Source organism: Carcharodon carcharias, chromosome 33 (genome assembly GCF_017639515.1).
Source record: "Carcharodon carcharias isolate sCarCar2 chromosome 33, sCarCar2.pri, whole genome shotgun sequence".
Taxonomy (NCBI): Eukaryota; Metazoa; Chordata; class Chondrichthyes; order Lamniformes; family Lamnidae; genus Carcharodon; species Carcharodon carcharias.
In genome coordinates, this window is record NC_054499.1 from 1,819,807 (window position 1) to 1,835,936 (window position 16,130).

Consider the following 16,130-nt stretch of genomic DNA (forward strand, 5'->3'; position numbering starts at 1 on the left):
GTGACCGGTTTAGCGGCTAGTGACCATCATAGAGGCAGTGACCACTGTAGATTCTAGTAACCACTGTGGGGTTTAGTGAACACTGTAGGCTTTAGTGACCACTGTGGGGGTTAGTGACCACTGTGGGGGCTAGTGACCACTGTGGGGGCTAGTGACCACTGAGGGGAATAGTGACCACTGAGGGGAATAGTGACCACTGTAGGTGCTAGTGACCAGTGTAGGGGCTAGTGACCACTGTGTGGACTAGTGACCATCATAGGTGCTAGTGACCAGTGTAGGTGCTTGTGCCCAGTGTAGGGGCTAGTGACCATCGTAGGTTCTAGTGACCACTGTAGGGGCTAATGACCACTGATGGTACCAGTGATCATCAGAGGTATTATGACCAGTGTAGGGGCCAGTGACCAGTGTAGTTGCTAGTGACCACTGTAGATACTAGTGACCACAATGGGGGCTAGTGACCACTGTGGGGAATAGTGACCACTGTAGGAGCTGCTGACCATCATAGAGGCTAGTGACCACTGTAGGTTCTAGTGATCCCTATTGGGGTTAGTGACCAATGTGGGGGTTAGTGACCAGTGTAGGGGCTAGTGACCAGTGTAGGTGCTAATGACCACTGTAGGTACTAGTGACCACAATGGGAGTTAGTGACTACTGTGGGGAATAGTGACCACTGTAGGTGCTAGTGACCATCATAGGGGCTAGTGACCACTATAGGTGTTAGTAACCATCGAAGGGGCTAATGAGCACTGTAGGTTCTAGTGATCCATATTGGGGTTAGTGACCACTGTGGTGGATAGTGACCACTGTAGGAGCTAGTGACCATCTTACAGGCTAGTGACCATCGCAGGGGCTAGTGGCCACTGTAGGGGCAAGTGACCACTGTAGGTGCTAGTGACCACTGTAGGGGCTAGTGACCAGTGCAGGGGCTAGTGAACACTGTAGGGGCGAGTGACCAGTGTAGGGGCTAATGACCAGTGTAGGGGCTAATGACCAGAGTAGGGGTTAGTGACCACTGTAGGTGCTAGTGACCACTGTAGGTGCTAGTGACCACTGTAGGGGCTAATGACCAGTGTAGGGGCTAGTGACCAGTGTAGGGGCTAATGACCAGTGTAGGGGCTAATGACCAGTGTAGGGGTTAGTGACCACTGTAGGTGCTAGTGACCACTGTAGGGGCTAGTAACCAGTGTAGGGGCTAGTAACCAGTGTAGGTGACCACTGTAAATGCTAGTGACCACTGTAGCTGCTAGTGACCATTGTAGGGGCTAGTGACCACTGTAGGGGCTAGTGACCACTGTAGATTCTAGTAACCACTGTGGGGGTTAGTGACCCGTGTAGGGGCTAGTGACCATCGTAGGTTCTAGTGACCACTGTAGGGGCTAATGACCGCTGGTGGTACCAGTGATCATCAGAGGTATTATGACCAGTGTAGGGGCCAGTGACCAGTGTAGTTGCTAGTGACCACTGTAGGTGCTAGTGACCACAATGGGCGTTAGTGACCACTGTGGGGAATAGTGACCATTGTAGGAGCTGCTGACCATCATAGAGGCTAGTGACCACTGTAGGTTCTAGTGACCCCTATTGGGGTTAGTGACCAGTGTGGGGGTTAGTGACCAGTGTAGGGGCTAGTGACCACTGTAGGGGCTAGTGACCACTGTAGGGGCTAGTGACCACTGTAGGGGCTAGTGTCCATTGTAGGAGCTAGTGACCACTGTAGGGGTTAGTGACCACCATAGGCACTAGTGACCACTGTCAGCACTAGTGACCGGTGTAGGGGCTAGTGACCATCATAGAGGCAAATGACCACTGTAGATTCTAGTAACCACTGTGGGTGTTAGTGACCAGGGTAGGGGCTAATGACCATTGTAGGGGCTAATGACCACTGTAGGGGCTAATGACCAGTGTAGGGGCTAGTAACCAGTGTAGGGGCTAGTGACCAGTGTAGGGGCTAATGACCAGTGTAGGGGCTAGTGACCACTGTAGGGGTTATTGACTAGTGTAGGGGTCAGTGACCACTGTAGGGGCTAGTGAACACTGTAGGGGCTAGTGACCACCGTGGGGGTTAGTGACCACTGTGGGGGTTAGTGACCACTGTAGGGGCTAGTGACCATTTCAACATTGGCAAACACTCCAGTCAACTGAGAATGTATCACAATGATGGGATGACTGGGATCAGTTCTAGTTTCACTAAAGCACAGATGAAGGCTCGGTTTAATGTCTCATCTGAGAGGCAGCACCTCCAATAGTGCAGCACTGCCACAGTACTGATCCTCCAAGTGAGGCGCACCCTCAGTACTGACCCTCCAACAGCACAGCCCTCCCTCAGTACTGACCCTCTAACAGTGCAGGACTCCCCCAGTACTGACCCTCCGACAACATAATGCTCCATCAGAACTGATCCCCTGACAGCGCAGCACTTTCTCAGTACTGACCCTCTGACAGTGCAGCACTCCCTCAGTACTGACACTCCAACAGCACAGCCCTCCCTCAGTACTGACCCTCCAACAGTGCAGCACTCCCTCAGTACTGACACTCCAACAGCACAGCCCTCCCTCAGTACTGACCCTCTGACAGTGCGGCACTCCCTCAGTACTGACCCTCAAACAGCACAGCCCTACCTCAGTACTGACCCTCTGACAGTGCGGCACTCCCTCAGTACTGACCCTCCAACAGCACAGCCCTCCCTCAGTACTGACCCTCTGACAGTGCGGCACTCCCTCAGTATTGACCCTCTGACAGTGCGGCACTCCCTCAGTACTGACCCTCCGACAGTGCGGCACTCCCTCAGTACTGACCCTCTGACAGCGCGGCACTCCCTCAGTACTGACCCTCTGACAGTGCGGCACTCCCTCAATACTAACCCTCTGACAGTGCGGCACTCCCTCAGTACTGACCCTCTGACAGTGCGGCACTCCCTCAGTACTGACCCTCTGACAGTGCGGCACTCCCTCAGTACTGACCCTCTGACAGTGCGGCACTCCCTCAGTACCGACCCTCTGACAGTGCGGCGCTCCCTCAGTACTGACCCTCCGACAGTGCGGCGCTTGCTCAGTACTGACCCTCCGATAGTGCAGCACTCCCTCAGTACTGACCCTCTGACAGCAGGGAACTCCCTCAGTACTGACCCTCTGACAGTGCAGCACTCTCAGTACTGACCCTCTGACAGTGCGGCACTCCCTCAGTACTGACCCTCCGACAGTGCGGCACTACCTCAGTACTGACCCTCCGACAGTGCGGCACTCCCTCAGTACTGACCCTCTGACAGTGTGGCGCTCCCCTAGTACTGACCCTCCGACAGTGCGGCACTCCCTCAGTACTGACCCTCCAACAGTGCAGTACTCCCTTAGTACTGACCCTCCGACAGTTTAGTGCTACCTCAGTGCTGACGCTCTGACAGTGCGGCACTCCCTCAGCACTGACCCTCCGACAATATAGTGCTCAATCAGAACTGATCCTGCGACAGCGCAGCACTTTCTCAGTACTGACCCTCCGACAGGGCAGCACTCCCTCAGTACTGACCGTCTGACAGTTTGGTGCTCCCTCAGTGCTGACCCTCCGACAGTGCGGCACTCCCTCAGTACTAACCCTCCGACAGTGCGGCGCTCCCCCAGTACTGACCCTCTGACAGGGCGGCACTCCCTCAGTACTGACCCTCTGACAGTGCAGTTCTCCCTCAGTACTGACCCTCCGACAGTGCTGCACTCCCTCAGTGCTGACCCTCCGACAGTGCAGCACTCCTTCAGTACTGAGCCTCTGACAGTGCAGCACCCCCTCAGTATTACACTCTGGATGTTAGCCCAAACTAGGAGTTCAGATCGCTTGAGTAGGGCTCGAACGGACAATCTTCTGTCTGAGAAGAGAGAGTTCTTCTCACTGTGCCTAAATTCTACTGGTGTCACTCTCGAGATTTATAAATCAATTAAAATCTTACACCCAGGATTAACAAATCATTAAATATTCCACACCCAGAATTCACCAATCATTAAATAGTCCACACTCTTAATTAACAAAGCATTAAATATGACACACCCAGGGTTAACAGATCATTATATATAACACACCCAGCAATATAACAGAACAGAGAATACCCATTGCATGGAGCTCAGTATAAATTACATCCAGAATAGAACATAGTGCAGGATACACCGAGAATGCAGTCTGGGGCTGGGAGTGGGCTTAGCGCGTCTAGAATAAAATCAGTTAAAGAATATGCATAGGTTTTAAAAACAGTACTGAATCTACTCAGAGTAGAACTTGGTACTGGAAACATTAAAATAGAATTTCAAACAGAATATACCCAGAACGGAACACAGTAAAGAATATACACAGAATAGAATACAATAGAGAATTAATCTCAATTATAACCCAGTTGAGATTATATTCAGAACATAACATAACAAGAGAGTAGGTCCAAATGGATCAGAATGGGAGCGCAGTGTGGATTTACTGTACATCCAAGGATATACATCCTATCGACAAGATAGGCAGGTTGGCAGAGGGGGTAGGGTTGCTTTATTTGTAAGAAATGAAATTAAATCGATAGCAAGAAATGATTTAGGCTCAGATGATGTAGAATCGGTGTGGGTAGAGTTGAGGAACCGCAAAGCTGAAAAAAACCATAATGGGAGTTATGAACAGGCCTCCGAACAGTAGTCAGGATGTGGGGCACAAGATACACCAGGAGATAGAAAAGGTGTGTAAGAAAGGCAAGGTTACAGTGATCATGGGGGATTTCAATATGCAGGTAGACTGGGAAAATCAGGTTGGTAGTGGATCCCAAGAAAAGGAATTTGTGGAATGTCTACGAGATGGCTTTTTGGAACAGCTTGTGGTGGAGCCCACTAGGGAACAGGCAATTCTAGATTTAGTGATGTGTAATGAGGCAGATTTGATAGGGGAGCTTAAGGTGAAGGAACCCTTAGGAGGAAGTGACCATAATATGATAGAATTTACCCTGCAATTTGAAAGGAAAAAGCTGGAATCAGATGTAACGGTATTACAGTTGAATAAAGGCAACTCCAGAGGCATGAGGGAGGAGCTGGCCAGAATTGACTGGGAGATGAGCCTAGCAGGAAAGACAGTGGAACAGCAATGGCAGGAGTTTCTGGGAGTAATTTGGGAGACACAGCAAAAATTCATCCCTAGGAAGAAGAAGCATACTAAAGGGAGGACGAGGCAACCATGGCTGACAAGAGAAGTCAGGGACGGCATAAAAGCTAAAGAGAAAGCGTACAATGTGGCGAAGAGCAGTGGGAGACCAGGGGATTGGGAAGCCTACAAAGACCAACAGAGGACAACTAAAAAAGAAATAAGGAGGGAGAAGATTAAATATGAGGGTAAACTAGCCAGTAATATAAAAGAAGATTGCAAGAGTTTTTTTAGATATATAAAGTGTAAGAGAGAGGCAAAAGTGGACATTGGGCCACTGGAAAATGACGCTGGAGAAGTAGTAGTGGGGAACAAAGAAATGGCGGAGGAACTGAATAGGTACTTTGCGTCAGTCTTCACAGTGGAAGACACGAGTAACATCCCCAAAGTTCAAGAGAGTCGGGGGGGGGCAGAGGTGAGATGGTGACCATTACCAAGGAGAAGATGCTTGGAAAACTGAAAGGTCTGAAGGTGGATAAATCACCTGGACTAGATGGATTACACTCCAGAGTTCTGAAGGAGATAGCTGAAGAGATAGTGGAGGCGTTAGTCGTGATCTTTCAGGAATCACTCGAGTCAGGGAGGGTCCAAGAGGACTGGAAAATTGCTAATGTAACCTCCCCCTGTTTAAGAAGGGAGTGAGGCAAAAGATGGGAAATTACAGGCCGATTAGACTGACCTTGGTCGTTGGTAAGATTTTAGAGTCCATTATTAAGGATGAGATTTCAGAATACTTGGAAGTGCATGGTAAGATAGGGCAAAGTCAGCATGGTTTCATCAAGGGGAGGTCATGCCTGACAAATCTGTTAGAATTCTTTGAGGAGGTAACAAGTAGGTTAGACAAGGGAGAGCCAATGGATATTAACTACTTGGACTTCCAGAAGGCCTTTGACAAGGTGCCGCACAGGAGGCTGCTCAGTAAGATAAGAGCCCATGGTGTTAGAGGCAAGGTACTAGCATGGATAGAAGATTGGCTGTCTGGCAGGAGGCAGAGAGTGGGGATAAGGGGGTCCTTCTCAGGATGGCGGCTGGTGACAAGTGGAGATCCGCAGGGGTCAGTGTTGGGACCACAACTTTTCACTTTATACATTAATGATCTAGATGAAGGAACTGAGGGCATTCTGGCTAAGTTTGCAGATGATACAGAGATAGGTGGAGGGACAGGTAGTACTGAGGAGGTGGGGAGGCTGCAGAAGGATTTGGACAGGTTAGGAGATGGGCAAAGAAGTGGCAGATGGAATAAAACGTGGGGAAGTGTGAGGTCATGCACTTTGGTAGGAAGAATAGAGGCATAGACTATTTTCTAAATGGGGAGAGAATTCAGAAATCTGGAGTGCAAAGGGACTTGGGAGTCCTAGTCCAGGATTCTCTTAAGGTTAACTTGCAGGTTGAGTCGGTAGTTAGGAAGGCAAATGCAATGTTGGCATTTATTTCGAGAGGACTAGAATATAAAAGCAGGGATGTGCTGCTGAGGCTTTATAAGGCTCTGGTCAGACCACATTTAGAATATTGTGAGCAATTTTGGGCCCTGTATCTCAGGAAGGATGTGCTGGTCCTGGAGAGGGTCCAGAGGAGGTTCACGAGAATGATCCCAGGAATAAAAGGCTTAACATATGAGGAACATTTGAGGACTCTGGGTCTATACTCGATGGAGTTTAGAAGGGTGAGGGGGGATCTGATTGAAACTTACAGAATATTGAAAGGCCTGGATAGAGTGGACGTGGGGAAGATGTTTCCATTAGTAGGAGAGACTAGGACCCGAGGGCACAGCCTCAGAGTAAAGGGAAGACCTTTTAGAACAGAGATGAAGAGAAACTTCTTTAGCCAGAGAGTGGTGAATCTATGGAACTCTTTGCCACAGAAGGCTGTGGAGACCAGGTCATTGAGTGTATTTAAAACCGAGATAGATACGTTCTTGATTGGTAAGTGGATCAAAGGTTACAGGGAGAAGGCAGGAGAATGGGGTTGAGAAACTTATCAGCCATGACTAAATGGCGGAGCAGACTCGATGGGCCGAATAGCCTAATTTCTGCTCCTATGTCTTATGGTCTTATGGTCTACCTGAATGATAGCACTGGACTTCAAATGTGAGGAAAGATTACACCAACTAGATTTGTATTCCCTGGAATTTAGAACATTAATGGGTAACTTGATCAAAGTTTTCAAGAAATATAATGAAACATGTAGGTTAAATGTAGAGGAGGTATTTCTGCTGTAGCTAGGACAAGGGCTCAGAGTCTGAAACTTCCAGCCAGACCTTTCGGGAGTGAGATTAGGAAACGCTTCCACATACAAAGGGTGGTAGAAGTTCGGCACTATCTTCCAGATCAATTATTACTTTTAGTTCTGAGATTGAAATATTTTTATGAACCAAGTATCGGAGGGAGCTAGGGCAAAGGCAGGTTGATGGAATTAGGTTGTAGATCAACCATCGTATCAATGAATGGCAGAACAGGGTCCAAGGGCTAAACTGGCAAAAAGGAGAGAGACATTCCAGGACAGGAGGCTCGAGAGAGTCATTCACAAACAGGGGAGGGGAGAGTCAATCCAGAACAAGGAGTGGGAGAGAGTCGACCCAGAACCGGAGATGGGAGAGAGTTGGTCCAGAACAGGAGAAGGGAGAGAGTCGATCCAGAACCGGAGATGGGAGAGAGTCGATCCAGAACCGGAGATGGGAGAGAGTTGATCCAGAACAGGAGAAGGGAGAGAGTTGATCCAGAACAGGAGGTGGGAGAGAGTTGGTTCAGAGCAGGAGATGGGAGAGAGTCAATCCAGAATAGGAGATGGAAGAGAGTTGATCCAGAATAGGAGTTGGGAGAGAGTCGATCCAGAACAGGAGATGGAAGAGAGTCGATGCAGAACAGGAGATGGAAGAGAGTCGATGCAGAACAGGAGGTAGGAGAGAGTCGGTTCAGAGCAGAAGATGGGAGAGAGCCAATCCAGAACAGGACTTGGGTGAGAGTTGATCCAGAACAGGACATGGGAAAGAATCATTCACAAACAGGAGAGGGTCTATCCAGAACAGGAGTTGGGAGTCCATCCAGAACAGGAGAGAGGAGAGAGTCAATCCAATACAGGGGATAAGAGAGAGTCAATCCAGAGCAGGAGGCCCGAGAGAGTCATGTAAAAACAGGAGAGGGGAGAGAGTCGCTCCAGAACAGGAGATGGGAGAGAGTGGATCCAGAGCAGGAGATGGGAGAGAATCAATCCAGAACAGGAGATGGGAGAGAGTGGATCCAGAACAGGAGATGGGAGAGAGTCCATCCAGAACAGGAGATGGGAGAGAGTCCATTCAGAACAGGAGACGGTAGAGAGTCAATGCCGAACAGAAGATGGTAAAGAGCCAATCCGTAACAGGAGATGGGAGAAAGTCAATACAGAACAGGAGATGGGACAGAGTCAATCCAGAACAGGAGGCAGGAGAGAGAGGATCCAGAACAGGAGGTGAGAGAGAGTCAATCCAGGACAGGCGATGGGAGAGAGTCAATCCAGAATAGAAGGCAAGAAAGGGTCATTCCAGAAGAGGATGCGGGGGGGGGGGGGGGGCGCTCCAGAACAGGCTGTGGGGAACCGAGGATCAAGAACAGGAGGTAGGAGGGAGCTGATCCAGAACAGGAGATGAGAATGAGTCAGTCCAAAACAGGAGATGGGAGACAGTCAATCCAGAACATGGGCTGGGGGAGAGAGTGTCCAGAACAGGAAGTGGGATAGAATCATTTCTGAACAGGTGATTGGAGAAAGTCGATCCAGGACAGGAGATAGGAGGGAGTCAATCAAGAACAGGAGACAGGAGGGAGTTGATCCAGAACAAGAGATGAGAGAGTTGGTCCAAAACAGAAGAGAGAAAGAAAGAGTTGATCTAGATCAGGAGGTGGAAGAGAGTCGATCCAGAACAGGAGAGTGTCGTTCTAGAACAGGATACCGGCGATAGTCGATCCAGAACAGGAAACTGGAGAGAGTCAATCCAGAGCAGGACATTGTACTGAGTGGTACATAGCATTATATGCAGATAAGTATTTGCCAAGATATTAATAAAGAACTATAGGTGGGGAGATATGGGTTGGAGCTGAAGCTGGCTTTTCACGGGATAGTTTGCAATCGATCAAGTGTTTGTCATGAGGTAGGTTTCAGAAAAACATATAAAACACCACTTCCATCATTACAACAACTTCATTGGTTTGAATCAGGCCTGTGAGCAGGAGGGGGTGAAGGGGTAAGGCCTGTCTTCAGGATCTTTGGGGTTCCTGAGAAACTGGTCAGATTGGTAGAAAATCTATAAAAAGAAAGAGAGAAAGACTTGCATTTAGCACCTTTCATAACATCCCCAAGTTTACAGGCAATTAAACACTTTTGATTTGTAGTCACTGACATAACAGTCAATTTCCACATAGCAAGCTCCAACCAACAGCAATGATATGTGGATGACACAAAGCTTGGCCGGGTGGTTAACAGTGAGGTTGAGTGTCTTGGGCTACAGGAAGATATAGACGGGATGGTCAAATGGGCAGATGAGTGGCGGATGGAATTTAACCCTGAAAAGTGTGAGGTGATACACTTTGGAAGGTGTAATTTGACAAGGAAGTATTCAATGAACAGCATGGCACTAGGAAGTCCTGAGGAACAATGGGACCTTGGCGTGTGTGTGTCCATAGATCTCTGAAGGCGGAGGGGCATGTTAGTGGGGTGGTGAAAAAGGCATATGGGACACTTGCCTTTATCAATTGAGGCACAGATTACAAAAGTAGGGAGGCCATGTTGGAGTTGTATAGAACCTTGGTGAGGCCACAGCTGGAGTACTGTGTGCAGTTCTGGTCACCACATTATAGGAAGGATGTGATTGCACTGGAGGGGGTGCAGAGGAGATTCACCAGGATGTTGCCAGCGATGAAACATTTAAGTTATGAAGAGAGGTTGGATAGACTTGGGTTGTTTTTGTTGGAGCAGAGAAGACCGAGGGGTGACCTGATCAAGGGGTACAAGATTATGAGGGGCATGGACAGGGTGGATAGGGAGCAGCTGTTCCCCTTAGTTGAAGGGTCAGTCACAAGGGGGCATAAGTTCAAGGTGAGGGGCAGGAGGTTTAGGGGGGATGTGAGGAAAAACTTTTTTACCCAGAGGGTGGTGATGGTCTGGAATGCGCTGCCTGGGAGGGTGGTGGAGGTGTGTTGCCTCACACCCTTTAAAAAGTAGCTGGATGAGCATTTGGCACATCATAACATTCAAGGCTATGGGCCAAGTGCTGGTAAATGGGATTAGGTAGATAGGTCAGGTGTTTCTCACATGTCGGTGCAGACTCGATGGGCCGAAGGGCCTCTTCAGCACTGTGTGATTCTGTGATACAATGATTTGATAAGCTGTGTTAGTGATATTGGTTTAGACACACTCCACTTTGAAACCACACAGTAGGATTTTTTAATTTCCAATTAAAAGGGTAGACACCTCATTGGTCAACTGAAATACAGCATCTCCAACAACACCCAATGGCTGCATTGCAGTGGAAATCCAGACTGCGGCCTCAAGTTTCTGTAGTGGGACTTGAACCCGTAACCAGCTGGCCTCTCAGGCAAGAGCGCTACCCTCTGCACCACAGCTGAACTTACTCCCTGAGGGAAAGAAACTAATATCACAGCTCAGGTTAAGTTGGCCTGAGACAAGGTCACATCGTGTACAGAACACAGCTAGAATGGAGTACAGTATAGATGGAGTAAACTCATGGTAGCAGAGAATATATCCAACACGGAACACAACACAGAGCATATAACCAGAATAGAGCCCAGGATAAGCACACAGTGATTAACATTAACAGGAGTTTGCTCTAAGGAAGCGGTATGATAACTGTGTCTTACAAGGTTTGGATGCTTGTGGAATTTTGTGTTCATCCTTTGGATGAAGGTGGTGCATTCTCCTCCATGTACTACACTGGATACTCACTAACTCAGGAGGGATCGACAGGATGGAGAAGGGACCTGTTCTGTCCTTTTTGATGCTAAATCCTCCACCAAGGTCACATTGTCCATCCAGCCTGGAGAAAGTAATCCGCCTTCTCTTCACCTGTTTAGAAAGACAAAGGGAAGCGAGTTTTAGGCTTTTCTGTTTCACTCCCCTTCCCACAGCAGAGGACAGAAGAAATTTATTTCCAATCTCCACCCCCAGACCCCATACACTCCATCCCCAGACCCCGTCCACTCCACCCCCAGATCCCGTCCACTCCACCCCCAGATCCCGTCCACTCCACCCCCAGACCCCGTCCACGCCACCCCCAGATCCCGTCCACTCCACCCCCAAGATCCCGTCCACTCCACCCCCAGATCCCGTCCACTCCACCCCCAAGATCCCGTCCACTCCACCCCCAGATCCCGTCCACTCCACCCCCAAGACCCCGTCCACTCCACCCCCAGACCCCGTCCACTCCACCCCCAGACCCCGTCCACTCCACCCCCAGACCCCGTCCACTCCACCCCCAGACCCCGTCCACCCCACCCCCAGACCCCGTCCACCCCACCCTCAGTCTCCGTCCACTCCACCCCCAGACCCCGTCCACTCCACCCCCAGACACCGTCCACTCCACCCCCAGACCCCGTCCACTCTACCCCAGACCCCGTCCACTCCAACCCCAGACCCCGTCCACTCCACCCCCAGACCCCGTCCACTCCACCCCCAGACACCGTCCACTCCAACCCCAGACACCGTCCACTCCAACCCCAGACACCGTCCACCCCACCCTCAGTCTCCATCCACTCCACCCCCAGACCCCGTCCACTCCACCCCCAGACCCCGTCCACTCCACCCCCAGACCCCGTCCACTCCACCCCCAGACACCGTCCACCCCACCCCCAGACCCCGTCCACCCCACCCCCAGACCCCGTCCACCCCACCCCCAGACCCAGTCCACTCCACCCCCAGACCCCGTCCACCCCACCCCCAGACCCCGTCCACCCCACCCCCAGACCCCGTCCACTCCACCCCCAGACCCCGTCCACCCCACCCCCAGACCCCGTCCACTCCACCCCCAGACACCGTCCACTCCACCCCCAGACCCCGTCCACTCCACCCCCAGACCCCGTCCACTCCACCCCCAGACCCCGTCCACTCCACCCCCAGACACCGTCCACTCCACCCCCAGACACCGTCCACTCCACCTGCAGTCCCTGTCCACTCCACCTCCAGCCCCTTCCCACTCCACCTCCAGCCCCTTCCCACTCCACCTCCAGCCCCTTCCCACTCCACCTCCAGCCCCTTCCAACTCCACCCTCAGTCCCTGCCCACTCCACCTCCAGCCCCTTCCCACTCCACCCTCAGTCCCTGCCCACTCTACCCGCAGTCCCCGCCCACTCCACACACAGTCCCCGCCCACTCCACCCACAGTCCCCGCCCACTCTACCCGCAGTCCCCGCCCACTCCACCCACAGTCCCCGCCCACTCCACCCACAGTCCCCGCCCACTCTACCCACAGTCCCCGCCCACTCCACCCGCAGTCCCCGCCCACTCCACCCGCAGTCCCCGCCCACTCCACCCGCAGTCCCCGCCCACTCCACCCACAGTCCCCGCCCACTCCACCCGCAGTCCCCGCCCACTCCACCCTCAGTCCCCGCCCACTCCACCCGCAGTCCCCGCCCACTCCACCCTCAGTCCCCGCCCACTCCACCCTCAGTCCCCGCCCACTCCACCCTCAGTCCCCGCCCACTCCACCCTCAGTCCCCGCCCACTCCACCCTCAGTCCCTGCCCACTCTAACCACCCATTTAACTCTGTTGTAGATGACAGGTTACCCATTGGGACGATTTGGTTCTCTTGGATTTAGGAGGAGTGTTGGCCGGGACATCAGGTACAAAATTCCTTCAATAGTGCCATGGGGTCTTTATAATAGAGGCAAAAAGCACCTGGAATAATTTAACAAACAATCGCCACGGTGAAGAGAAGAGAACTTCAGAATGGGCAGGAATGGCCTTCCCCAACTGTACCTTTAACAGACAACCCAGGAACCATCCAGTCCGATGGGCGGCTCCTGTGGGAATGCAGGACTCCCCGAGCACTGCCATGGGTGTGCCCACCGGGAGTGGGCATTCGAGACCCGGAATAATGACCGCCCACAGCCAGATCCGGAGCAAGTGGAATGGAGCCAGCGAGACGTCGGGAGCACAGGTCTAAACCGTGCCCAGTTTGACCCCGTTAAACCCCCTCCCCTCTCGGCTACCGAGGGGGACGAAGCAGGCGCGTCTGAGGGTCACGAGGCTTGCGGAGAACATATTCTAAGTGGTCGATGTGCCTGATACTTACACTGGGTGCCCTCTCAGTTTTATTTAATCGGGAATATTTTTGAAGTTTGCCTCTGCTGGTCATTATCCTTCTCTCTCTCTCTCTCTGCAGCTATTTTTGTCCAGGTTGTACTGCTAAGGACTGATTGTGATCTGCAGTTTTCCCCAGGGTAACCACATGCATGTCATTGTTTCAGCTGTTTGTGGTGTAAAAGTGTTTGCAAGCAGCTCCCCCCCCCATTAATCTACCCTCAGCGCTGATGTCACCCTCAGCGGTCGCCCCGGAGATAACAGTGACGATTGTGATGTCACAGTCGGACTTTTGACATCACCGCTGGGGGTCCCAGGCAGACCCCTGGCCTGAGGGCAAAAACTGGGTGGGGGGGGTGGGGGAGGGGAGCAGAGCTGGAGTTGGGGGCGCAGGAGGGCTGCAGGGCTGAGGGGTTCTCAGGGGGGTCTCGGTGGCGGGGGGGGGGGTGTAGAGATTACCCAGAGGGGCTGAGTTGACTGTGCCTCAGAAAGATAAGGTTTAACATTATGGAGGGGTTCAAGAGGGTAGACAAAAAGGCAGAGGGATCTGGGTGTTCTTGTGCATGAGACACAAAAAGTTAGTATGCAGGCGCAAGTCATTAAGAAGGCAAGTGGAATTTTGGCCTGTATTGCTCGGGGGGTTAGAGTTTAAAAATAGGGAAGTCTTGTTACAACTGTACAGGGCGTTGGTGCGGCTGCATCTGGAGCTCTGTGTACAGTCCTGGTCCCCATGTTTAAGAAAGAATATGCTGGCATTGGAGGCAGTTCTAAAGAGATTCACCAGGCTGATTCCTGGGATGAAGGGGTTGATTTATCAAGAACAGCTAAATGGGTTAGGTCTTTATTCATTAGAATTTAGAAGAATGAGGGGTGATCTTATTGAAACATATAAGATTCTGAGGGGGTTTGACAGGATAGATGTTGAGATCTTTCCACTAGTGGGGGAATCTCAAACTAAGGGGACATAGTTACAGAATAAGGGGACACTCATTTAAAACTGAGATGTGAAGGAATTTCTTCTCTCAGAGAGTAGTGAATGTCTGGAATTCTCTACCCCAGAGATTTGTGGAGGCTGGATCACAAAGTGTTTAAAGAGGAGGTGGATAGATTTTTGAAATATCGGGGAACTGAGGGTTATGAGGAGTTGAGGCCTGGGACAGTTCAGCCTTGATCTTACTGGATGGCAGGAGTTGGCTAGAGGGGCTGAATGGCCTACTCCTGCTTCTATTTCTTATTTCTTATATTTTTTAAAGAAGATGCTTAGACTTGCAAAATCAAAGCACTAGTATGGCCATAAAAAGGTGTTCTCTAAAAAATTCACTTGAAAATGTGGAACTCGCTCCCACAGGGAGTGGTTGAGGTGAATGGTGTGGAGACATTTAAGGGGAAGCTGGATAAACACATGAGGGAGAAAGGAACAGAAGGATATGGGGATGGGGGGAGACGGAGAGCGGGGTGGGGAGGAGGCTCGTGTGGAGCAGAAACACCAGCACGGAGCAGATGGGCCGAATGGCCTGTTTCTGTAGCTGCAGACTCGGGGTAAAGGAGTGGAATATGATAGTGCCGTGGGTTACACTGGGACAAGGATAGAGGGTGTGAGCAAGGCAGGGCAAGGGGCTGAGGGGAACAGCCAGGAGGGGAGGTGGAGAAAGGACATGGCAGCACAAGATGTGGATGTGGGTCTGGGGACAAGGGCGGGATGTTAGAACGGAGGGAGGTAGGGGATCAGGGGGCAGTGCAGGGTGGCTGTGGGGACAGAGCTGTGGGGAGGGGTGGGATGGAACAGGGCCGGGGTAGAGGACAGAGTCACAGCTGGGCAGGGAGTGGAATAAAGATAGAATAGGAAACAGAATTAAGGTTGGGCAAGGTCATTAAAGATGGTGGTCACACATCACCACCTGATTTAACTAGAAATACTTTCCATTTTCTCTCACCACGCATTCTGCTTGACCATTTTCTGTAAGGATGTCAAGCCCAAAACAACCTTCTGTCCAAAAATTCATTCTAACCTTAAATGGACAATTTTCAGACAATGACTCAGACTGTTCACAGCCTTGGAGTTCTCCTTAACCCTGAGAGGAGCTTCTGACTCTATACCCTCTTCATCACTCAGATCGCCCATCTCCATTTCCATAGCATCGCCCAAATGTGCCCCTCCCTCAGCTTATCTTCAACCTTCCAACATCTGCAATCTTCAGCTGCCCCAATCCTTTACTGACTGTGTCTTACCTCACACGAAGTCCCATTCCCCCATCACCCCTGTGCTTGCTGACCCACATTGACCCCCGTCAAGTGAAACCTCAATTTAAAATTCTTATCCCTCTGTAAACTCCTCCAGCCCCTACAACCCTCCCTTTCTCTGTGACCTCCTCCAGCCCCTACACCCCTCCCTATCTCTGTAACCTCCTCCAGCCCCTACAACCCTCCCTATCTCTGTAACCTCCTCCAGCCCCTACAACCCTCCCTATCTCTGTAACCTCCTCCAGCCCCTACTACCCTCCCTATCTCTGTAACCTCCTCCAGACCCTACAACCCTCCCTATCTCTGTAAGCTCCTCCAGCCCCTACAACCCTCCCTATCTCTGTAACCTCCTCCAGTCCCTACACCCCTCCCTATCTCTGTAACCTCCTCCAGCCCCTACACCCCTCCCTAAATCTGTAACCTCCTCCAGCCCCTGCAACACTCCCTATCTCTGTAACCT

At 51.3% G+C, this 16,130-nt stretch overlaps 1 protein-coding gene across 1 annotated transcript in view; it reads right to left on the minus strand.

Moving 5' to 3' along the window:
• Positions 1-13,484, minus strand: part of LOC121272202 (F-box only protein 24-like) — a 94,756-nt gene extending 81,272 nt beyond the window's left edge. Inside the window, exons 1-2 of the mRNA XM_041178728.1 lie at positions 13,422-13,484; positions 11,077-11,196 (exon numbers count right to left, since the gene is read on the minus strand). Of these exons, the coding sequence (XP_041034662.1) occupies positions 11,077-11,196; positions 13,422-13,484 (183 nt within the window). The remainder of the gene's footprint in view (positions 1-11,076; positions 11,197-13,421) is intronic.
• Positions 13,485-16,130: the final 2,646 nt, after the last annotated feature.